General features: G+C 41.7%; 1 protein-coding gene across 1 annotated transcript; it reads right to left on the minus strand.

The window, feature by feature from the left end:
- Positions 1–5,147: 5,147 nt before the first annotated feature.
- Positions 5,148–26,388, minus strand: EIF4EBP2 (eukaryotic translation initiation factor 4E binding protein 2). The gene is made up of 3 exons (XM_061635280.1): positions 25,889–26,388; positions 15,853–16,029; positions 5,148–13,688 (listed from the first exon to the last, which is right to left on the minus strand). Exons 1-3 carry the CDS (start codon positions 26,031–26,033, stop codon positions 13,657–13,659), a joined length of 354 nt encoding a protein of 117 aa, XP_061491264.1. The 5' UTR covers positions 26,034–26,388; the 3' UTR covers positions 5,148–13,656.

Genomic DNA, 26,388 nt, shown 5'->3' on the forward strand with positions numbered 1-26,388 from the left:
CATCTTCAAATTTGATAAGCCTTTCAATGATCATTATGGGATGTATTTTTTTTCTCCTGAAGCAATAGTTGTTCCAGTTATTCTCTCTCCGCACACTCTTTGTTCTCTGTGATCCCAAGGGCTGCCACATGGCTACATCTAACATGCATAGCTTTGTTTCTTTGTAACAATAATAAACGTTACATTTCTTTATTCTCGCAACCACCAGTCTTAACAGACTAGTTATTCCTACACTCCATATATACAAACTCTAACACAGCCTGCTCCTTAAAGCAATTTTACCTGGCTCCAGCAAAACTACCAAAACATTGCCCAAAGTTTCATCCATAAGAAAAAAAATGTTCCAAAATTGAAAGCTACAGTTCACACATAATATCATTTGTCAGGTTGTGTGCAACAATACACTTCTAACCCCCAAATCACTGGGTAGAGAATGGAATAGCCTCCCAGAATACTGCCATAACCCATCCTTGATATGGATTAGCAAAGCCAAAGAATGAGGCAATAATCTGTTTTCTGAAGAATGCCCCATTTGTTTAGATTGCAGATCTCACTCAGAGGCCAAAGGGTCTTCATGTGCCCTATTCTAGTAAAACAAAAATGTATTACTCAAAAAGGTAATGTCAGTTAAGTGTACCTGAATATATAAGTACATGCTGGAGCTGTTTTTCCTGTACACATAAAGACCCTTTGGTCCCTGAGAAAGACCCACATTCAAAATATGTTGCGCTTTCTTCATAAAAACAAATTACTACTAACATGACACCAATTTAAGAGTCACCTCTCCTTTGGTTAGTTTGTTTTTATTGTTGCCCTTCATTCTTTCTTTATCAATACCCGATATCTTACCTTGAGGAACTGGAGAAAGAAATCTGTTTGAGATACATGTATATTTTAAGGTTTCATGAATCTGGGAATATGATTGATTAAACAAAATCACAACTGACTGCTCAAGACCATGGTTAGAATTTTAAAAGAAGTCTCAGAGAGCCAAATATTCATCTCCTGTTGTTTTACTAAAACCTCTTAAGTTTTATTTGCAGTCAGAAATGCTTACACCAAAAATGCAGCTTTTGTAACATAAAACAAAGTTAATTTTTGGAAGGACTTCTTAAAGGCCTATGGACTGGGGTTCAATCCACTCTAACTTCTTATCACATTTTCCTGTTCTAGTACTCATGCAGTGAGACACAGAGGTACCATGCAACAGACACACCAGAAAGTCTGCATCAGTTAGCATGTATATCCTTCTCATATTACATAATTATATAGATATTTTAAGGTTACATGCATCTGGGAATATGATCACTATTCCCTGTCATGTCAAGTGCAGAGAGGATAGACACTCTCTATATAGAGAATTTCCAAGGAATAAAACCATATCCTGCCCCTAGATTTAGCATGTTCCCTACATCCATAGATAATAGAAGTCATACCAGGTGAGTTCTTGAATGCACAGTCATGTCTTAAGCAAATCTCTATTTTCCATTCCTCAACTTTGTACCAACTGATAAACAGCCTTCATTCAAGAGTTGGCTCTGAAATAATCTAGAGAAAAGGTACATGTACCACACATCATCTGGCAATTAAAAAAAATAGAACAATACTTAACTCTTTCGTATTTCAAGCAATGCCAAGTGAAGAGAATGAATATATATTTTTCTAAACTCATAATTGTAAGCCAGGATCCTGAAAAATCAGTGCATTCATTTTGCAGACAAGGCTGCTCGTTTCCCCTCCAGGCAGCAGCCCCTCACACTTAATAGGGTTTCGCTCCAGAGGTTTCTCTGACATTTTGAGAGGCCGATCTGGCCCTTTAAAAAAAGTTTAAAGATTCTTAGTTTGTGAGTGCATAAACTATGCACTATATGCACCCAAAAGCCCTCCTAGCCAGCACTCTACTTGTTATGCCAGTTTTCAAGGCTCAGTTCTCCTGCCAATGGTTTTATTTCTCCAGCCCAATCCCTCTCTTGGGCACCTGAAGCATGCTAGAATTGCTTATGTTTCTGCCCTGCCCTTTGTTCCCCTTGCCTCAGGAGTATCTATGAGAGTGAGCTATCATGGCTGCTCAGTTAAGGCAGGGTTGGGGAGCTTGTGGCTCTCCAGATATTGCTGGACTCCAGCTCCCATCAGCCCCAGCCAGCATGGCCAATGGCCAAGGATTAAGGGAGCTGTAGTCCAATAGCATTTGGAGGAACACAGGTTTCTCACATCTTGAATTAAGGAGACTCAAGTAAAATGTTCATCTTGATGACATGAGTTTGAGAATCTCTTCCTCCCCAAGTAAGATATGCTCAGGGTTAACTTGTCCTCATAACATTAAGAAGGAAAGCTAGCCAGAGAAGTGATTCAGAAGCTTCTAGCCTACAAAGAAGGCATTCCAAGTGTCATTCTTACTCATTATGAACACTAGTATCTCCATAGACTAATAGAATATTAATGAGACTGTTCCAGAGTAGCCTTGCTGCTGCATAACTGGCCGAGGTATGTGAATAAGATTGGTTTATGGTTACCTGCTAAGAAAAGCAAAGGAATCAGGCAACCAGATGGCCAGGCCAGGCTATGCTTAAGCTTGCTTAGTTCCAAGACTTCTCGTATGAAAATGGATTAGAAAACCACACGTTTACAAATTCTTTCATGTTGACTCAAGTTAACACAGACCAACAGGAAACTGGAATGGGGGAGGATCAACTTGTGTATCCTAGAGGAACATCATGATGCTGAATATGAATGCTATGAAATGTACATAAAAATAAAATAAAAATCAGTGACGTTTTCTCAATTTTTTGCTTATATAGCCAGCACTTATGCTTGTCAAACAGGTGGAAGAATACATCAGATCGGCAGTACTGTGAACTCTGACCCTCAGGTATGTTTGGAATATACATGCTTCCATCTGTCAATCGAAGATTGAACTACTTCCTCATGTAAAAAAACATAGGAATTAAGGATACAAGCCAGTATCTATTGCACATCATCCAATAGCGATTAATTGTGAATGAGAGGATTCAAACTGCAAACCATCATGTGACACGAGTATAGATCACACTTGGGGGGGGGTTAGCTACACTACAGTCTTAGTTTGACAGCTGCTCACTCTCCAGAAGGAACTGTAGCTCTGTGGCAGGAAGTGGGGCTAGGACAGGGATGTGGAAACCTGTGACCGTCTAGATGTTGTTGGCCTACAACTTCCATCACCCGACCATTGGCCATGCTGGCTGGGGCTGATGAAAGTTGGGTATCCAACATCTTGAGGGCTACAGGTTCTCCATCACTGGATCCAGAGCAGGTGTGTGGAACCTTTGGCCTTCCAGGTATTGCTGAAGTTTAACTCCCACCAGTTCCAGCAAGCATGGCAATGGTAAGAGATTATGGAAGTTGTAATTCAACAATATCTGCAGGGCCAAAGGTTTCCTTCACCTGATCTACAGAATTCCTATCACCCTTTTCAAACTAGTTTATAGGATTTTTTTTTGAGGGGGTGAGGAAGGGGTATGATAAAAACAGATACAGTATTGATAAAAGCTTGCAATGAAGACATACCCATAGTCCTCTTATGTGGGTTATACATTAAGAAAGCATCCAATAAAGCTGTGTGACATTGTTTCACCCTAGTTTCAGCTTTCCCATTCCACAGAATATTGTGTTATAGCACTGTACCATAAAAGATGTTACTCTGCTTACATAATCGCCATAAAGTGGTAGTCTTCTGTCCAAACTTCTCGTTGGCTCCCATGAGGCATCTGTGACTTGTAGTCCATGGCTCATCAATGTTTAAGATCATGCAAATTACTTTGTTACCACACCTGCTTGGAACACATATTTAAACACATCTGCAAACAATTTCTCCATGTTTAGGGAATAGACCTTTCCAGGACACAAAATGAATGAGCAGGGTGGTGGCAGTGCTGAAATGCAGCTCAAAATGTTTCCCACTGTGACCCAGACTCTATTCTGCCAGGATCTGGCCTGTCTGGTACAGCCCTTTGCATCAGGGTTAAATCCAAAAAGGAAGTAAAGAGACTTTACCAGCCGCAGCAAAGCTTTCCTGGACAGAGTCCACTGGGAGTGCAGCAAACTTACAAAAGTAAGTTGAGCCTAAGCCAGGATATCTGATCACAGCAAGAACTTTTTCTGGCAACACCTGGAGTACAGGAGTGCAAGAACGGGCACCCATCCAGGAGTCTAGACAGTGCCTGCTAGGAAGGCTGCTTTTCAAGTTACTTAGGAAAAGGACTCCAGAGAGATTCACTGAGTTCAGGGACTCTGAGGCAATTAAGGCTTTTGATTAAAAAGACTCACAAGTGAATAGGTTTGTCTTGGAAAGGTGATTTCTAGGTGTACAAAAGATGGACAATGGTCCCTTCTTGCTTAACAGCAAAAAAGAGGGAGTCTGGGTTTTAAGTGACTTTTAAAATACTCCATGTAAAGGACACTTGAAATCACAGGGCTCTCTGCAGCCAACTAATAGGTGAGTCAAGCCCTCTTCAGGAGTCATGGTCCATGGGATTACAATCTCATGGACTAGGAGCAGGGTCATTCTTGCTGTTTCATCCCCACAGCTGTCCACACATTGGAGCTGAATGTGCTTCAGGCCTTTGACTCCCATCCATGGGGCTGCTGGAGATCCAACAGAAGCAGCAGGGACAGTGAGAGTGACCCTGCTGTCCCCGTCATGTTATTTTAGGTGTGTGAAGGGTTGAATGATCAAACAGGGCTACAGAAGGGATGGGGAAACCTGTGGCCCTCCAGATGCTCTTGAGCTACAACTCCCATCAGCCCCAGCCACTGTAGCCAGTGGTCAGGATTGATGTGAGTTGTAGTCCAGAAATATCTAAAGGCACACAAGTTCACAATCCACAAATGTAGAATAGATTAGGAACAGAAAAAGACTGATTAGCAGTTTCAGGAGGAGTGTCCCATGGGTGATTACCATTTCAACAAAGGGTTTTGGCAGGAACTTTCAAGTGTCAATTTTTAAACTGCATCTCTATTTCCATATCTTCTATTAGCAAACACTTTTTTATGAGAAACCTATTACGGGATTTTATAAGCATTAGCAAACATGTAGTACCTCTGGTTCTTGCTATCCTTAAGTCCCACATTTTCTAGGTACCACAACATGGAAAAATGCACAACACTGTAGCTCAATATAATCAAGATCTTTATTGATCTCACTGTAACAGCAACCATTGGTGAGAGTGTTTCCCAAACACCTGTTTCAGTAAAAACCAGATTTGTACAGAAGTAGTTTGTTCAGACGACTTCTGCTTGTTTTAAACCAGGATTACATTTGAACAAAGAAGGAACATGTAGGGAGAGGGAGGGAAGGATCAGTAAACAGAAAGGGGTAGATATAACCATTTAAAAAAAAGTCTTAAGGACATTCTGTAATTATTGGCAGCAGCCTCTACACTTCTCCCAAGGTGGCCACAAAAATCCAGGAACCAAGCTGCCCCACAAAATGTTATTAATATTTCTTCCCCTGTCTAAGGTGAAGAAAGGCACACAGGATTACCATCTTGCAGTAATGCAGATAGAAATGAGACATGAGGAAGGATGGAGGAGGAAGGAAAGTCCTGGTGTGTTCTTGATGTAAACAGGGACCAAGATGCTGATGAAATCTCTCACATTTTGTTTGATTCACACACATACTTTAAAAAAAATCTGGTTCCCACTGTATATGCCTCTTGGAATTAGATAAATTATCCTTGGATTTTGTAACGCTGGTTTTGTGAAATATACGCTCTGCTAAGCCAGCATAATCAGCCCTAAGTAAAATTTCTCCCTGCATTTAAAGAATCAATACATTTCTTTATTTTTTCCCTAAAAAGTTATATATATATTTATATATATATTTGTGTGTGCATATAAACATCCACCCACATACATATATGTATTTTTGCACTCACCCTCTCCACACTAGATTCCTCAATTTCCACAGTTACCCAATTTTGCAGATGACTATCAAAAGTCCATCTTTCAACCTATCACACTTTCTGTGCAGCATAATGTCAGGATGAGGGAAACAAAAAAGGCAAGCAGCTCATCACCACACAGAATTTGCATAAGGTGAATCTGATTTCTGTAAATCTGTTTTATGAACTGTAATACTCAAGTTCAGTTCACAGAACTAAACATTAACCTTGTTAACAGGGACATAAACTAAGTTCAAAATGTCTATCAAGATTTTCTGTAATAAACTCTTTAGCACTGTGGACAATTACAGAAACACAGAAGGAACTTTTCTCCCAGCTGAGGGGGAGAAAGAACAGAGTTAAAACTTTTTGCTACGTCAGCCAAATATATTTAGAGAGAAATAAAATTAGCACAAATCAGAAAAAGGAGTGAAAAATCTCTTAAACTTTGATGCCAAAATAGCCCAATGACAAAACTACTCCAGAATATGTTTTACCACAGACCTGAGACCTAAAGGGAAATACCGAGTATAAACAAGTACAACTCCTAAATGGAAAGGTAACAATCAGTTGAAATATCAAGGACAGTACCATTAACGGTTGAGAGGCACCAGAAATTGCAAAGAGAAGTATTAGAGCTATAATGGCAGTGGAGAGCAGGAACCCAAGTCCGACATTAGTATGTCACTCCCAGTGTGAAGTTGGTGTTGGCTGCTTGAAGGGATCCAGGGCAAGGAATGGTCTACTGATGTAAAATCTCAGCCTTCCCTGGATCTGTTAAAGAAAACCAGCATCACCTCCAAATCAAAAAGGTAGGAGACTTTGTTGATTTACAATGGGAAAACTGACAAGCAACTTGCATCCCATGTACACAATCGAATTCCATATAATGGAACACCCAATAATGGTAAGATTGTGATTTTCATTGGGGCCTTGAAACATTTTTCATTGATGGAAAGACCTTCATTGATAAGTTGTGCAAGTTATCTTTGGTGACAGCAAGAGGAACTCCCACCACTGATTTGGCCAAGTGTTCCAGATGTGGTTTCTGTCCTCTCCAAAGTCAATAAACATGGCACTCCAGCATAACACAGGACACACTCCAAGGCCACATATAAACATCCATTATTTGTTATTAGTTCAGAATACAAAAGGTGTTACTAATACAACAGAAACAATCACAGTATAAGTTAGCAATGGTAAGTACTTAAATGGTTTCAATCCTATTCTCCTTACCACTGATAAAATGTATTGATGTTGCAAAAAGAGATGCAATAATTGGTTATGTGCATGAGTTGGTGAAGAAGGGAAAACTAGCTGTCAGGATTTAGCCAAGGGGAAAATTAAGCAAAACTTGCAATCCCAATTTTCATAACTGTGAAAATTACACCATTTATTACAGAGCCTGACTATCCAGTTTGTGTGGCAACACGCAGTTCTGGCCTCCAGAACGCTCCCTGGAGAACAGAGTGGCCATAGAATATATAAGCTGGCCGTATCTGTCTTTTCCCTTATTTGGGTGCATAAGGACAAACTGACTGATCCATAAGGCTGTCAATTGATTAAAGAAATCGTAGTTGATCATGAGTTTTAGTCAGCTAATTGATTAAATTTGTATATATTTGCATATAAAATAGCTTTAAAGCATAAAAATGCATCTTAAAAGATGCATTACCTTTTTTCTCTTACAGAGGGAACCTCTAAGATGGTGTTTGCAATCTACAATTTGTATAATTGCTTGTTTTAAATTTGTTTTTAAAAATCTACTGCTTTTTTTCCAGCAGACCAGAATGTTTGATCAACTAAATATTGCAATCCTGTCCATCTAAACTGACTGGTATGGGTCCGAGTTGTCACAACAGCACTTGGGAGTCTCAGCCACCAAAAGTTGCTTTTAAAAAGCAAGAGAAAAACAAGGATCAGCCACCCATCATTTAGCTTTGGTGGTCTCTTTGTGAGGAAGACACAACACAAGAAGTTGCCGTTTTCAATCTGCAGGGCTGAAAATAACTTGCCATCTGCTTGCTTTTCTAAAAGAAAACTTTCTATTCGTTCAGCCATAAAGTAGAAATCTTTCAAGTAACACCATTATAGCATAAAAGTCAGCAGCAAACATTTTAAGCAACTGCCAATGTTTTAAGTATTATTCCTGAATGCAGTTCTAGAAAACTACTGTAAAAAAGTGCATCTTTCCCTAAAGTTTTGTAATTCATTTTATTAGGCCCAAACTGCTAAATCAATGGGGGAGCCCTTGGATTTCATTTGGGCTCCAAACCAACCAAGATGTCTATTTCTGCAAATGCAATTTCAGGATATTAAAGGGGTGGTGATATACTATGTTTCTATTAAAGTGCAATATTCAAATCACAAAGCAAACCCAGAGCAGCTGATGGAACTGTTAGGCTACAACCTTGTCTGCGCTCATTTGGAAGCCCCACTGAATTCATTGGGGCTTACTTCCAAGTAAATCTGCATAGGATCAGGACATAAGGCAGTTTTTTTTACAGGCCATGCAGAATTCCTACAGGTACTGTATAGCTCTACAGTAGCCACATACACAACTGAGTAAGGAACACCATTATTCTTTCCTCCTTTAGTATGCCTTCTTAAAATATAAAAACCTCTAGGTGAAAGTGAGCAACCAGCAGGCAAAAAAAGTTATTAATTGGTGTATCAATTTTCTCAATGCAAAAAAGAGGTTATTACCTTTGACTCCAGACATCACCTTTCTTCACAGAAGCAGCAATAGTTAATGGAAAGGGGCTGATCAGAAACCATACACAATGGATTCTTGGAGCACCAATATAATAATATGTCCTGATCATAAAGGTCCCAATTCCTCATTGTTTTAAACTGAAAAACTTCCTTGAAAATGTACAAAGTCAATAATTTAATAGCTGCAATTAAGGGCACGGTACTGAACAGAGCCAAGAACAGAGGGAAATGATCACTTCTATGCTTATTTTCAACTGGCTCTTCAAGTACACCTCAACTGTTAGCACTTAGGGGCATTTTCATTTTTAAATCAACATAATTTTAACACAGAAAAAATGTACTAGCCAACATGAAGACTGTATAGCCTGCACAATTGACTTAAACAAACTTCAAAAAGAAAACTGTTCAGATGTTTGGGTTGCCTAATGTAGTGTCCTATCCAGGCTTACAGATCTTACAGATGTCCATGAAAGTGAGTAGTTTATCAGGCCTTAGGCATTTTGGGATGAACTGCTTAGGGTGCCAACTCTTAGCATGTATAAGGATGTTTTTAAAAGTTAATTTGAATTTCTTTGCATTTGAAGAGTGAGACCAGGAAAGTCATTTCAAAAGCTGCTCCATCTTAGTGTAAGGATTAGATGGTCCACAGTATTTGATTTCATGAAGCTGTTAAAAATGATATTTAGGTTTTTTCCACATGTAACCAACCCTTCTTTCCTTCATAGGAAATGAGCTAACAATCCCTAACAAATAAGCTCCAGGTTCTCAAACTGTTCAATCCCTGCAATATGTATTTACTATTTAAAAGACTACCCTGCAGCACTTGACATACCAGGGCAGCCTGAAATCAGGGAAACAGATTAGAAATAATTTCCATTGCCTCACTTGACTGATAGTAGTAAATAAATATTGCAACTGGCAAATAATATATTAATTTATATCTTATAAACAGGATTATTAATAACAGGAAAGGACATGGTTGAAAATTGCAAGACACTGAATTCAGAATTTTGATTGTTCAGTCAACACAACTAATAACCTGATGGCGAATCAGTTTGATCTTCACATTTCCAGTAAGCAAGCACCACTTGCAAGCACAGGAGACAGCTCTAAGTGAAATGATGCAACGACTACAGAGAATTGCTTCTACATTGACATTACAGAACTCACCCCTCCTTCAAACTGGACAGCCAGAACTATAAAGGTTGTGGTGTACGGTTACTATTCAGATTGCCCAGTAGCACTGCATGTGCACAGGTTGCTAGAGCACTGATAGGTAGCTGGCAGCCCAAGGCCCTTCCACATGCCTCCCTACCCAATACCAACGATCTGTTTCCATGTGGTGTACCTCCCCCACTTTCTTTCGTATGGAGCCGAGACATAGGCAAAGGGGTTTTTACAATCTCTTTGGCAACAGAGGCTCAGCGAGAGTCCCTTCCTTGGGCAGCTCAGCTGCTCGCTCCCCCTGGGCAAGCCAAGACATAGGCAACAAAGGGACTGAGCTGGTGAAATGCACAAGGGGAAATACTCTGGCACAGTCTCTACTGATGAAATGGGTCAAGGAGTCTTTTGCCCATTAAGGTTTCAGCAGGCGTGAGTCAGGGCTAATGCTGTTGGCTCTTCAGCCTTTGTTCAATTTAAAATGCTGCTCTACTGAAAATTAGTTGCTGATCAATGTCCCAGGGAAGTAATCCAGGAGATGCCAGCAAGTTTTCTGCTTTCATGGCTATGACTGAACCACCTTGCTGGGCTTTAAAGAAAATAAGATTTATTGGCTTCTTCATGGCACTCATCCCTATTTTCTCAGAGTGCCTTACAAATATCAACAAATTTATCCTCACAACAACCCTGTGAGGTAGGAGTCTATTGTCCCAATTTTACAAACTGGGGAATTGAGGCACAGAGAGACTGACTTGCCCAGAAACACACAAGAAACCTGCAGCAGAGCAAGAAACAAATCTGATCAACTTAAGTCCCAGGTCAGTACTTGACTATTCGATTACCCTTACTTTCCTTATGTTTGTACAAAAGATTATAGAGGCCAACAGTAGCCTTTGCAAGCAGCAGCTACTGAACTGGTTGCAACATATGGAAATTCTTGATGCACTTCATGCTAAGAGACATGCTTTCTATGTGATGTGGAAGGAACGGAGCTACTCATTATCTTTCTTAATATCTAAATCCCTGGAAGGGGGGGGTAATTTGAAGTTGTCCCTTTAGTCCAAAACATTTTTTAAAAGAAAAGCAGCAACATCCTCTTCCTCCATCTTACCAACTAACAGCACAATCCTAACCAGTCCTATTGAATTCAACCGGTCTTACTCTCAGGTAAGTTGTGTTAGGATTGCAGCCTAAATTGATTTAGTTTAGACAAATCTGAGTTCCACTACTGTCAGCACTGCAGAGCAATCTGTATCCGTTCTGCCCCATCAACAGAATAGGTGATGAGGTTCTAGAAACAACTGCTGGTGATTGTGAGAGGCAGGATGGAAATCCAACTGTGTACTGACTTTGGGATGAACATATAGTGCGCTTTAGAACTACTCTGAAAGAAAAATTAGGAAGTTGTACAGTGCTGCTAAACAGCACCCCCCTCTGCTAATCACAGCTTAGTTCACTTTTTCACCACCATTTTAAGGGGGAGTATTGCTTTCCCCAGAAACAATGCAAGCAGAACCTATTCCTGAGAGGTCAACAGTTACAAAGCAATTTTGCTCCTGTATTATTCACATTTTAGAGCAGGCAAAAAAAAAAAAAGTTATCAGACTCTCCCTTTTAAATCACAAGAAAAGAAAATATCTTTGCCAATTCACAGAAGAGAATTAAGGGCAGAATTCTATTCCAAGAGACAGAAACACAGGGTGAGTTCATGAGCTGAGTTGAAGTTTTCTCTGAACCAAATCCTTGGGGGAAATTGCCACACCAGTGTGGCATCCCCCATGAGGGGCAGCACCACTAACATGAATGCTTCTCATACTTTTCAAATACTACCAGAGAAGGATGCAATCCTGCCACAGGAAAAAGTGGCCACCATGATACACTGGTAGCATATGAACCACTGCAACGATCACCACATGCTAACTGGGAGAAGTAAGGCTGGGAGCCAAGTAAAGCAATCTTAGCAGCTACAATCTTAAACACACTTACTAGGGAAGATGTCTCACTGAACACAGTGCAGCTTACTTCCAAGTAAACATGCATAAGATTGTGATGTAAATCAGTCTATGAACTCTGCATATAAATAACAATAACAGCTCAGGGTGAGGGAAACACACTTTGTATAGGATGCATGCATGGATGGATCATAGGAAGCATTGCATCAGAAGCGTTCCTTCCTATGTGAGGGGAGGAATGGCGAACACTTCTGCTGCGGCCTACACATGTAGTTTTTGTTAAGTACTTACGCTAAAAATAGTTAATGTCAAAAAAATTCTGCTGCCTGATTTATTAGGGGCACAGTTTTTACTCAAGCAAAAAGTTTTTAATGCATTAGCACAGATGATTAGACAAAATATTGTAGCCTTAGGACGATGTATTTTTTACACAGTTCAAGTTATCAGGTGGCACTGCAACTAAGACATGAACTCATCCACTAGCTGAATTCAAAGTAATTCCCTCCATGGTATTGTCACAAAGTAACCTGCCCATCAAGGATGGACTCTCTCCTTTTCAATCCCAGGCAAGCAGTTCAACTTCATGATCTAATTAAGTTAGGAGGCCATCAGCAACAATGGGCAACTTCCTGCCTGACAAAACTAGCCTCAGGGAGACTCAAATAGATTGCTCTTCTGGCCAATTTATTAATGAGTTAATTCAAGAAACATGCAACAAGATGGTGACCAGGAACACAGCTGAGTGGTTTTGCTCCAGAGAAGACTGTGATAAAATATAATAGTCTTCTATCTATTTGATTGCCCATCACCCCAAATCCTCCGAAGCCACACATGAAATCAGCACTGCACATTCCAACATCCCAGTAATTCTCAGGGTACCCCAAGTTTACACAAGAGCATAAGGTTTTTGCAAAGCCTACTCTAGTCAAGCTTCATCAGGTTATTTCAATTAATACTTTTGGCACAATAACAGACTTGCAAAGAATCCAGCCGATGTTAACAGCAGCAAAACTTGCAAGATGACTGAGGACAAACAATATAGAGGACAATTAAGCATGGTATTACATCAGAACAAAATGCGGTTCCCCTTTACACTGATGGATTCAAATTAGGAATCTGAATTGCTAGAGCTTTTTGGAAATGGGAGACCCTAGGAGACACTCCTTGGGATGAAATGAGAAAGATGTATGATTAAGTGGTGGCTCTTTCTAAATTTCCCACTTGTTCTTCTAAAGGAATAGAATAGGAACATATTAAATGGAAGGGCAAAAGAGGCCACAGCAATGCTCTTGTAGCAGACAAAACCCCACCCACGTGCCAATATGCAAGGATGTACTAACTAATAAGGAGAGGTTGAATAACAAGGATCAGAACCCAAGTGAGTGCACTTTGCACATAGATGATACACAGAAACAGGCTAATAAACAGGGATTAAATTGGCAGCAGTTAAGGGTGAGGAGAACAATGGCAGTGTAATGCCCCTTCAAGCATATACCCCTTCCATGGCTCTTTTGTGCTTTGCAATAAATATCCAATTGTTGATGGAAGTAAATTCTCGCAGGTGCATGAATTGGTAAGTTGTCTCTAAAGTGCGAGAAGCTAAGGGACATTCCTTAGCTCTATAAATTTAACATGGGTTTCAATTCAGTCACAGACCAGGGAGATGAGAAGATTTAAAAAAAGGGGAAGTAGGGGAAACAAAGGAGCGGGAAACTTGGTGTGACTAACGGGAATCAAGGAGGAGGGGGGGGGAGAACAGTCCTCTTATCCTTTGGCACTTCAATAGCTGAAGTGAAGATTCCAGTGGGAAAGAGCTTCTTCCATCCTTTAGTTGTTGATCCTGTTGGCCAAATCAGATGTGCACAGGTGATCAGGAGTTGCTGTCTCTCCATGGTTACCCTCAAGGAAGATCAGATATCCATCTCAAACTGAGCATCATCACCTGGTTAAAGGACAAGAACACACAACTCAATATAAAGCTCCAAGGTGTATGTGTGGGGAAGCATTACACACACAATTTTAAGAGGCACACTGAATTTCCCTGTCAGTCCTACATGATGTTTGAGGTATGCCTCTTCTTTATATGTAGGAGACTGAGGTGACAGAACAGATGGTGCAATTTCAGACTGCAGTCAGGATGTGTGTGTGTGTGCCATTTTTGAACCCATTTTTTTAAAAAAAACACCAGCACCTCATTGTAAACAGAAAACCAACACAGCAGAAAGGATTGGTCTAGAAACTTTTTCAAACACGCAACTGCTGGAGTTTTTGATGTGAAGGAGCATTCTCCCACCTGGATCCTGAAGTGGTAAAGTCTACTCGACTGCCTCAAGATTGCACTACTTCATTCTGTTGCAAGGATGGGGAAACTGTGGCCCTGCAGATGTTGCTGGACCTCAACTCTCATCACCCAGACCACTGCTCATGCTGGCTGGGGCTGACAAAAGTTGGGAGTCCAACATCCTCTGGAAGGGCCCAAGTCCCCCCATCCTGTGCCTTAACCTTACAATGTTTTCCTCCCAGGAACTGGAAGGGTACCATTGTTTTAATTTATCCCGTGAAGAACAGTTGAAGTTATTATATATGATTTCATATTCTTTTACACTTTTTTTGCTTGCTATGTGTGTTTTTCTCTTTTGTGACTGCTGATGCAGCTCTCCTTTTTCTTACCTGGACTCCAACTCCCTTTCAACTTCAGTCTCCACTGCCAATGGTCAGGGGTGGATGGAAGCTGTTGCCTAACAACATCAGGATGGACACAGTTTGTCCATCCCTTTCCATTTCCTAAGGCCTTTTAAATGTCACCCGAGTTGTTTTCTTATTCTGTGTTTTTGCTGTTCTGTTTTACATTCTGCTTTAAATTTTTCATGTCTTCTGATTTTATGTTAATTGTTTCATTGCTAATTGTTTGTGTTGTTGAAAGGGGGAGCCTAATTTTTAAAATATACACATAGCATGCTCTATATTCATATCTCTGGAGTGAACTTGATCACAGTTTATCTGGCCACCATATGACCATACATCGCCAAGTCCACACATTTCCATTTCCAAATACAAGAACCAACAACTTCTGTTTGGGGCCAGTCAAATTGTATTATGAAAATGCATGCAAGATGCTGTAAGCCTCACTTTCTCCACTATGGGTTTGCTGTCCAACTGCCATTTAGCCTAAAGATGCATTTGAAGCCAATAGTGCTAATGAATGGCTTGAAATCCATCCACCCTAATGAATAGTTCATGCTCCAGTTAGTCTATGCAAGCCAATGATGTGGTCAAAACCAAATGGTGTGGGGGCATGCGTGCATGCACAAGTTGCAAATGCATGGAAGTGTGACCTAAAGTGGTACAATCTCATACTTTTGGGCTTGCACTGCACTACACCATCCAAGATCTGAGAAGATCTTCCAGTAATTCTCCAGTGTTAAATAGTTACAATAGAACAGGGAGCAGTTTCCTGTTTGTCAATCAACTGATAGTTACACCGAGCCTTTAATAGCCTAAGGCAATAATTCAACATATCAGCAACCCACACAAGATCAGTGCAACAGTTCATTGCTCTCCATGCACAGAAGCTCCATACAGACAAGGAAAACCTTTACATTCCATAGCATGAAAAGAAAAATATAGCATGCACTGAGGAGATAAATGACATCATTTTGAAGTAAAACTTTACAAAGCCTTAAGAGTCTAGTTTGCTTTCCCAGCAATTAAAAAAGTTGAATGTAAAATCAGACTTAGTAAGCTACTATATAAAACCAGGCTTGCAAACATCTAAGAAGCGACTACCCCACACACTTTTCATCCCTCCCTTCCCCACCATCCCCAGTTGAACAATTCAGAAGAGGGAGCTGGAATAACCCTGCATTAGCTTTCCACTTCAGTTTAGAAACCACATGGAAACTAATAGTGCTGCCTGCAGCTTTTCCTTAAAGAACAGAGACACCCTGCCTTTTGCTCTTTTTTAGTCTCTAAAAAAAGGCAGGAGGAGGGACAGGCTAGCATGCTTGCCTAGGAACAATGACAAGCAGACACTTTTGCACTAGACTGCGAACTATCATGAAGATGTTATATAAGAAGTGTGCCCATACTCCCAGCCGTGCTCTTACCAATTATAGGCTTCCCATCATGATTGTTCAGATTGTTTACTTCCACTTTGGAACCCTCAGTCATAGTACCAGGGCTGGTAACTCCTGGGATATTTGGCAGGTGGCAAGGAGGGGTCTGAGCCATGGGAGAATTGCGGCGATCTAACAGAAACTTGCGATCATAGATGATTCGGGTACCTAGGGGGGGAAAAGATAACTGGCCTATCAGATAAATTATGTCCCAATAGATAAGGTTACAAACAATACCTGTGTTCTCAGGAAAGGCACACACCTTTGTATAAGCTCATCAATTTGCTGATTGCTGCAAACCCTAAATTTACGTATAAGGGAGCAAATCCCACTGAATGCACCGAGGCTTATTTCTGAGTAAACATGTTTAGGATTGTATGCCTCAGAATACCATACATTGAGGGCACACAATGGGGAACGGTTCTTGCTTTCCTGCCATGCTTGTGGTTTTCTGGTGGCATCAGACAGACCATTGTGGGAAATAGCATACTAGACTTTTGGTTTCAATCCAATAGGGCTCCTGTTCTAATATGACACTATGAGTACAAAGAGAAAATGGACAGGTTTGTGTATCTGTCAACATATTCCATAAAAATGAAACTCTGGGGACTGTATATTTTGGGGAAATAATCAGTGCCAACAGGTCCACATTGTTGTATTCTCAAAAAGGCCTGCCAAACAAGCAATTCTTTTTTTACCACAAGGTTTTTTTTGGAAAGCAAATTATGAAACCTATCGTATTTCATTGTAAATAACAGAAGTAATGTTATTTGAACAGCATCAATGTAGTTTTAACAGCAGTTATCTGTTGGCAGAGATTTGGATTGAATTCCATCTGTGTATGTGAAGGGGGAAAAGTGAGACAAGGGTGGGTGGACAGTTCAGAAACAGGAGAAACTTTTAAAAAACTCGACAAGAAAAAAAATGTAAAAGACTTCTCTTTAATCTGCCTGCTTATCATGTCATAGGCATTCATCTCATCTACATCTGGGTTGTTTTAAATTCCATCTTCATAAATTTGCTCACACCTCTGGTCTGACCATCTTAGGCATGAGTTTTTTGTTTCATTTTCTGCAACTATACATTTGAGCTTCCAGCCTCCTTCTGCAGCCAGTAAGTCATATGACCTAAATGGCTGCAGAAACCAAACTGTGGCTTTTAGTATGGCCTAAGAGCTCTTTGACAGCCAGTGTGGCATAGTGGTTAGAGTGCTGTACTACGACCTGGGAGACCAGAGTTCAAATCCCCACATAACCATGAAGCTTACTGGGTGACCTTGGGCCAGTCACTGCCTCTCAGCCTCAGAGGAAGGCAGCGGTAAACCACCACTGAATACCGCTTAGCATGAAAGCCCTATTCATAGGGTTGCCATAAGTCAGAATTGACTTGAAGGCAGTCCATTTCCATTTTCAAGAGCCCTTTATGGCTTGGACCCAACACAGCTGTTTCTGCTTCCTCCCTTATATTCAATCATGCTACAGTAAGATCAAGAGATCTTATTGGTATTCTGAGGCAAACAATCCTAAGCATGTTTAGTCAGAAATAAGTCCCAGTGCATTCAGTGGGATGTACTCCCTTATAAATAAGTTTAAGGTTTGCAGCAATTAAACCCCATCTGTGTACATTCCTAGGACATGGGAATAATAGAAACTGAACAACTAGGCTGTAAAGAACCACTCACTCCATCAGCTGGGAAATGTAAGCATCATTTCTAGGGGATCAGGAAATAAATCTTTTGGAAACTGGACAATAATTGTTCCCCCATTGCTGCCCTTTATTATAGGCCACAAATGTGCCAAAACTGGCTAAAGGTGGGTATGTGAAAGGCATGCAGGATAGGGAAACTTGAGAGTTAATCACTTTTGCAGACCTATTTACAAGACTAGAATAACGTGCACAAAATAATCACAGCAGCATTTTAGAAGAAAATATTGAAAAAGTTTAAAATATTTAAGCCATTTCAACTTATGAACCTAGAAAGGAGGCATCTGAGGTTTCCAGCAATTGCCTGGTGTTACATTTAGCACAGCCCGCAGGAACCTGTTCTCTTTGCCTTCCCATTTTTTCCTATAACTCTGCCTTTCTCATTCTCTAGTCTTTATTCTAAAGCCAGCCAAGGAGAAACCTGTACCCAGAACTCCCACTTCTGCAGGAGAAAAGCTAAACAGGGATAAAATAGAAGAAAATTTGTTCAGTTTATACAGTTCATTTCAACTGCTAGACCTGAGTCCAGAAACTGTATTTTTGTGTTGAAGGAAGGGCAGGGATGGTCAAAAGCAATTACTACTATCTATGGTCAAAAGACGTAATTTTTATCTTAGTAATTTTCATGAAGATTTCTATTCTGATGTTGAAAGGGTTTTCCTTCTAAAATTACCAGCTGTCCCAACTCAATTTTGCTAATTCAACACTCTGATCACATTTAACTTGAAAATAAGTAGCACCGAGTTCACAGGCACTGCTTTACAAGTAAGTGGGCTTAAGAAGCAGTTTTACTCCCATATCGTCCCCATTACATGTGAGGGCATTGCAAGCAATGGAATTTGGAAGCAGACCTTGTGCAAAAAAGCTAGTGGAAATAAAAGGACAGGCTTCCATTACACTCATTGCTGACAGCAATACAACCAACAGATGCTGTGGCGGACACAGAGGAAGCTCAAGGGCCAGTTTCATAGTCATTTTCTGATCATTAACCTCATTAAAACACAGATATGAAAAGGAAAGTGAACCCATTTAAAACTGAGAGATGCAATCCGAGGGTTTGGCTTGCAGCCAGCATGCTGAACAAAACTACAAACTTTATGCCCAAGTCTCAATGTAGAACAGCTCATCACCTGGAAATACCATTGGAAAAGTGGCAGGCTATTAAATTCTATACAAAACTGAACTGTACTACCCTATAATCCATAAACCTTTTATTACACAGCGGTTGACTTTTTTTAAAAAAAACCATCTTTATCAAAGAAAAAATACAAAGAAATATTAAAAGATAAAAAGAGGAAAGAGGAAAAAATAAGGAAATTTTTTTACAAATATACTTCTCTTACAGCTTATATATAACAAAAAGCATTACTAATAATATACATATATGTAATATTTTATCAGAAATATATACACAATAATAATAATAATAATAATAATTTAATTTGTGGGTCGCCTATCTGACCAATGGCCACTCTAGGCGACGTACAATTTAACAACAATACATTACATCATAATAAAATACAATATAATAAAACAATAAAACAATTCCAGTACAGAGTAGTAGGCTATTCATCGTAAAAATTTAACCCTCCCCGGAAGTCCCAAAGGCCTGTCTGAAGAGCCAGGTCTTCAAAGCTTGGCGGAATACATTCAGGGAAGGAGCATGCCGAAGGTCATACGGGAGGGAGTTCCAGAGAGTGGGGGCCGCCACTGAAAATGCCCTCTCTCTTGTCCCCGCCAACCTAGCTGTTTTAGTTGGCGGGATTGAGAGAAGGTCCTGTGTGGCTGATCTTGTTGGGCGGCATGGTTGGTGGCGTTGGAGGCGCTCCATCAGGTAAACTGGGCCGAGACCGTATAGGGATTTAAAGGTTAATACCAACACCTTGAATTGGGCCCGGAAAATAACTGGAAGCCAGTGTAGGTCGAACAACACTGGAGTGATGTGTTCCCGGCGGTGACAGTTTGTAAGTAGTCGAGCCTCAGCATTTTGTATAAGTTGTAATTTCCGGACCGTTTTCAAGGGTAACCCCATGTAGAGCGCATTACAGTAATCCAACCGAGAGGTGACCAGGGCATGTACCACCAGTGGGAGCTGATGAGCAGGAAGGTAGGGCTGCAGTCTACGAATGAGGTGTAATTGATACCAAGCTGCCCGGCTCACTGCCGAAATCTGAGCCTCCATGGACAGCTTGGAATCAAGAACAACCCCAAGGCTGCGGACCTGGTCCTTCAGGGGCAATTTCACCCCATCGAACACCAGGTCAACATCTCCCAACCTTCCCTTGTCTCCCACGAGTAGCACCTCAGTCTTATCAGGATTCAACTTCAGCCTGTTCCTTCCCATCCATCCACTCACGGATTCCAGGCACTTGGACATGGTCTCCACAGCTTACTCTGGTGAAGATTTAAACGAGAGATAGAGCTGAGTGTCATCCGCATATTGGTGACACTGCAGCCCAAATCTCCTGATGATTGTCCCCAGCGGCTTCATATAGATATTAAATAGCATGGGAGAGAGGATAGAGCCCTGTGGCACACCACAATTGAGAGGCCAAGGGTCTGAAACCTCCTCCCCCAATGCTACCTGTTGATGCCTATCGGAAAGAAAGGAATGGAACCACCGTAGTACAGTGCCTCCTATTCCCGATTCCTCCAGGCGATGTAAAAGGATTGTAAATATATGTACAATTACATATATTAGATAAATCAAAACAAAGAAAATAATTTGTATGTTCTCCTGAAATTATTATTTTCTGGAATCAAATGTATCACAGTTGTCTTATTAAACTCAAGCATGATATATGCAATATGCAGTCGACTGAAGTTTTGAATAATGAATAAATAAAGTGCAGTGGCAAAACACCACATCCACCATAAGCAACAGCACTGGGAGAAAGATGAGCAAGTGGCTGGTGCAAGAGTCCAGCCCCTCCCTTGGTAGCTGGGTTTGCAAAGCTGCATTGCAATGTGGGGGTTCCTAGCCAAATCTGTCAGCTCATTTATTCCACCATCCCAAACTAGGTTCCAGAAGGCTGGACAGCATCATGAAATTATGCCTCCCTTTTCATTGTTCGTATCAAATGTCTCACCCATGGGCGACTACTTGGCAACAAAAATACTTTGTATTCTGTACCAAAAAACCCTCTTCATGTTTGAACAACAGAGCAAACATTCAACTTCAGGCTCTGGGTAACCGAGGTCAGCAATAATGGAAGAACATGATCCTGTAAACTACCTCTCACCCCCCCCACACACACACACTTTATTTTTATGGGCTCACTTATCAGTTGATCTCTGTGCCTGAATAGTTTTAGAACTCTGGGCCCTTGATTTTGACAGCCTCAAGCAATGCAGCAGTCTGAAACAAGAATTGTTTGCATCCTACCTTGTTTTGCAGGTTAAATCCAGAGGGAATAACACAGAATACTTGTTCTCTTGAACTTGAAGGCAAGGTGGTTAATACTGTACCACTGAGTAAGGATTCCCTGCAGTGATCATGAATTAAAGGTCTGCTTAGCAGCCACACATATCCTCTCAAACTAGTGACTGTGGGGAAACAAAAACCCACTGGCACAGGGAACAGCCATTGCCTCTCCAAAAAAAAAAAAAAAGTACAAATGCTTTCAGAAAACAGTAATGGTTTTTATTATTTTTAGAAGTAGTAGTAATAATATTCTACAGTTCTCTAAAGAGAACAAGCAACTGTCTGCATTGGAAGAAGTGTCACACTTTGGTTTTGAAATGTTTTTAGCCAGCAAGGTTCCTAAGATGCCTGCTGAGATGTTGGTCTTCAAGGTAAGATTCAGCAGGAGTGTTAATACTTGAATGTTCGTGTCTTTTTGCTCTTGGCACCCGTGTATTTTTGTTGTTGACCTGGGCTTGGTTCCAATGTCCATGGCAGGTAGCAAGACACACTCGGTGCTTTCAAACGAAATGAAACAAAATCAGAATGAACATGGAATTTGTCTTCTAACAAGACAGAAGGAATTCTGTAGAAGCTAGGGAACCAATCCAAATGTTAAATTTCTGTGTTTTTGCCCCTCTTTGGTTCCTCATGACTCTGGCACTACTAAGCAGCAAGCGGATACCTTGTATTTCCAAATTCCTTCTCCTTTACACATCTACAACTACACTCAAGAGAGCTATTCAATTTCTGATCCTTGCTATTTTCCTTCAATTCCTGAAACAGCAAAAGTGGCCTAGCGACATAGGTCCCAGTTTTAAATATGAAAATATTAATGTTTGGATATGCATCTCTCTAGGTTTCCCAAGCCAAATTGCACAGAAGGCAATTTGAACTGCAGGCTCTGTCCTCTCTCATTATTATTTCAATGTATGAACTATCTAGGCAGATTTTATAAGGTAAGAGTAGGCTGACCAGTCTATCATGGTTCATCTCTGAACAGAAAGAAAATAACCCCCATGTTCACTAAGAAATTTTAAAATTACAAAACAGTAAGAGCATCTTTGCACAGATTTTGTATCCCTTTAGACAAGCTATCCTGAGTATACATGTCTGTTCAGGAACGTAAGAAGTGGCTTGCTGGAACAAATCAAGGAAAATCTAGTCCAGCATTTCTTGTAGAAATCCCAGCAACCAGTAGACACTATTTATTTATTTATTTATTAAATTTATTAGTAGCCCATCTGGCTGGCTGTCCAGACATTCTGGGCAACGTACAAAATAAAAACATACAAATACATTAAAACATTAAAAATCTCAACAATAATAATAAAACCTAACCCACCTCAAAAGCCTGCCTGAAGAGCCAGTTCTTCAAGGCCCGGCAGATCCAGTACAGCATAACCCAGCCTGGTGTTCTCCAGATGTTTTGAGACTACATCTCCTGCCATCCACAGCTAGCATGGCCCCCAGTCAGGTATAATGGGGCATCAGGCTGGAGGCTAATCTAGGGACTAGATGGCCAAATACGTAACAATCTACCTTCTGCCCACTGTTAGTAATGGTGATTTTTAAAAAATTTCTGATGCTCTCTTTGCTTCATGGTAAGGGTGGAGAACCTTTGGCCCTCCAGATGTTGCTGGACTATAATTTCCATCAGCCCCAGCAAGTATGGCCAATGGCCAGAGATGATAGAAGCTGTAGTTTAGCTTATGGAATTATAATGTAGTATATGTTGAAAGCCATCCTGTGGGGCAGGATATGTTTTAATCAGGGCTGTGGAGTCAGACCTTCAACTCCGACTCCTCTATTTTTCTACTGTCCGACTCCGACTCCTTCATAAATGGCAAATGTATATTAACTAGTAATAACACATTTACTGTAGTAAAATGGTAGCACAAGGCATTTCATCACCACCATGTGATTCCAGAGCTTGGAAAAGTTACTTTTTTGAACTACAACTCCCATGAGCCCTGGGGCTGATGTCCTTTTCGGGACTTAGGAACAGGGAGAAAATACACACACAGCCATGTACCAAATGTGTATATAGTGGTTTGTGGATATGTATCTGTATTTATATCCCATATCCCAGTAATCTGGGAAATTTTATAATCCTTGGATGAAAAAGCACGTCTAGAGACATATGATCTTCCTAGATGTGCATGAGCTCTAAGTGTGCACAAATAAAACCTTATAATTTTACATCAGTTAGTCAGTGGAGTACATGTTGTTGAAGTGTAGAATATTAATGATTATTTTGAGAATGTGTATGAACGTGCCATGATACATTCCCTTCCTTTCTCCCTTTATAAGCTTTCAGTATGGAATACAACCCTCCAGTTTCAAGACACTGAACTGTTTTACCTACCAAAGAGGCAAACACTTTCAGTTGTCCTTCTATTTTGAAAGGACGTAGAGCTCTAAACATTCCTGAGGCCTGAACTTGTGGATGATTTGGAAGTAAGCCCCAATGAACCCGAGGGGGCTTACTTCTCAGTAAATGTGCCAGGACTGCAACCTAAAGGCACACCACTAGCATGGTATAGTGGTTAGTGCCCAACCAGAACCAGGAAGATTAGAGTTCAATTCTCCACTCAGCCACGGAACTCAGCTGAGTGACCTTGGGCCAGTCACCATCATTGAGCCTAACCTACTTGCACTGCAATAAAAGTGTGAGTAGGAAGCACATCACCATGCATCAAAGAAATTGTTAACAGATGAGCCCTGCCAAAAGAGGTTTATCCATCACAATTTGGAATAATCAGATTTAAAGAGGAAAAGCACAATACACAGCAAGTGTTCATGAGGGAAATCTATTATCAAATGAAGAAAGTTGCAACTTATTAAGATCTTTCAAAGGCTCACATATAGCCCTATTCAGTGTTGAGAACAGGTGCAATTTCAGTTGTATGCAAACGTAAAATAAAGCAGTTTTGAACCTACTATAAGCCTGCCAGAAGCAGGGGGAGCAAGGCTGCAATTCTGCACATGCACAAATGAAAGTAACATGCATGCATAATATGAATGGCAGCCAAAGTCAGGCATGAAGGATAAATTGTGCAGAAAACTGTGATATGGGACTGACCCCCAATTACCATTTAGGTAAAGACATGGAGAGTATTTTGACACCTTCAAACTTTACTTAAGATTTATTGTGCCATTTGCTTTTGAGGTCTAGACCCCACTTCATCAGCTGAAAGGGTTCTAAGGTCATAAAAGGTAAATGCTCCCGTAAATCTTTGTTGGGCCACAATATTCTTTGTTTTTCTTGTAACAGATTAACATCACTACCTATGATCCAGTATTTCCAGCATATAAAATGAAAAAAAAGTGGACAAAGATGTTAATGCCTAACTTTTTAAATGGTTTGAAATTAGGCTTCAGCCCAAGTCATGATGTTTGGGGAACATTGCAGAAGTAGGTTCCCAGCTTAAAGTTTGGTCTTGTCTGACAGTAAGAAACAGCTCAGAACCTACTTTCATAATTTTTAGCAACGAGTTTTGGGCTTGTGAACCAGGCCACTATTTCTGCAACACAGAAATGTGGAAAGTGCGATATTCACCGATCTATCTAAATGGGGGGAGGGGAGAGAGAGAGAAAAATCCTGCTCTGTTTCAGAGGCTTAAATCAGCTCTCGCCATTTCCAGGGAAATAAAACTGATAGCTAGCTCAGGAATCCTGCTTGCCTTGCCTTCATACCTTCTGCTCTAGTTCACCAAACATTCAAAGCATGTGAAATGACAACAGAATACAGCATTTATAAATGATTCAGATTGGAATAAATAAGTTTATTTTCTAACAAGACCATGCCTGGGGTGGCATAAGGGATCCCTTTTTAAATATATGCAAGATTGTAGTACTCTAGGCCTAGTTGTTTTATTAGTAAAGGAAAGGAAAACAGCAGCAGCCTGAATTCCCCAAAACAGGCCAAACGTGACTGGTAAACACTGAGGCGGCACGATCTTTATCGAAGCTGGAGCTGCAAAAGGGAACCCCCGTAGGTTTTTTCCCGGGGTAGTGCGGCTCCCTCAAGCTCCCCGCACGAAGGGTGGCTGGCATCTCACTGCAGTTTGTGCCCGTCTTCCTCGCTAGCTGCTCCTGCAGCTGTCGGAGCAACCTCCCCCCGCTCCTCCCTACCTATTGTGCAACAATCATGGGCTTCTCCTCGAGGCTCCTGGCCTTGTTTACAAATAACTCGCCGCCTGCCCCACACACCAGGAGAGGCCTAGCCTCCGACCTGCCCACCCCAGCCGCCCTTCCCCACTTAAGAGAAAGCAGCAGTGGAATAACAAACAGAAAAAGTGCCTCCCCCGCCCCGGACCCTCTCAGTTTATTTTTCGGCAATCCTCTTCCATGCAAAAGTCACGCTCTGCACAAGCCGCTTCCCCTTTCGGACTACGAAGGGAAAGAGACAACCCCGCCGCCACCAGGCAAGAGGCGCACAACCACGCGCCTTCTTGCAGGCACTCTCGGCCTGCAGCGCTCTTAATAAACAAGGGCCTTCTTGAGGCTCTCTGCCTCCCATCACCCCCACCACCCCGGAAGAGTAGGTCCCACCGAAGTCAGATGGGCTTGCTGCCGAGGAAGCAAATACAGACTTGGGAGATCACTGCCGAGGAGGCACGCGGTATTGGCTTTCAACTCTACTCCTCCTCAGCCTTATCCATTTATACATTGTGAATTGTACGACATCGCCTCAGGAGGCCTCTCTCCCCCATCCAAGCACTCGTAAAGCGAGCCATCTCACTCACTTGAGCGCGCCTCCCCCCCCCGTTAAAACGGCGTGGCTTTGCAATGCCCTCAAGAGAGAAAAGCTGACGACGAGGCAAGTAAAGCACGTCGGCCAATGAGGGCTCTTGCAAGGGCCCCGGCGTGGCTGGCGTGTCCCTCGCCTCGCCTTTCCTTGGCTGTTGTTTTTACCTCCAGGAGTGGTGGAGAACAGGGTGCCCCCGGGCGTGGTGCAATAGTCATGAGGTAGCTGCGAGGAGTCGTTGATGGGCACCGTCCTGGTGGGGATGGCGCGGCTCTGGCTGTGCTGGTGGTGGCCGCTGCCGGAGGAGGACATCTCCCTGTTTCTATTGTCCCGAGGTGGGCGGAAGGGACGTAAAGTGGCTGGCTAGGAGAGGGGGGGCGGTGGAGGAGGAGGTGGTGGGGGCGGCGGCGCTTTGGCTTTCTCCGTGGACGAGTCGGGGGCGGCGGCCGCCTCTCTCGGTCCAGCTCCGGGGCACTTTTTTCTCCGTCCACCGCCTCCACCGCCACCTTCTCCCTCGGCCTCCGCCAGCAGCAGGAAACGAGGGGGGCGCGAGAGGAGGCGGGGATTGGCGGCGAAGGAGGGACAGAGCGAGGAGGCGGGAACGAGCGAGGCTGCCCGCGGGCTGCGGGTGCTGCTACCGCCGCCGCTACATACCAGAGCGGCGTGT

This window comes from Rhineura floridana, chromosome 7 (genome assembly GCF_030035675.1).
Source record: "Rhineura floridana isolate rRhiFlo1 chromosome 7, rRhiFlo1.hap2, whole genome shotgun sequence".
Classification (NCBI taxonomy): domain Eukaryota; kingdom Metazoa; phylum Chordata; class Lepidosauria; order Squamata; family Rhineuridae; genus Rhineura; species Rhineura floridana.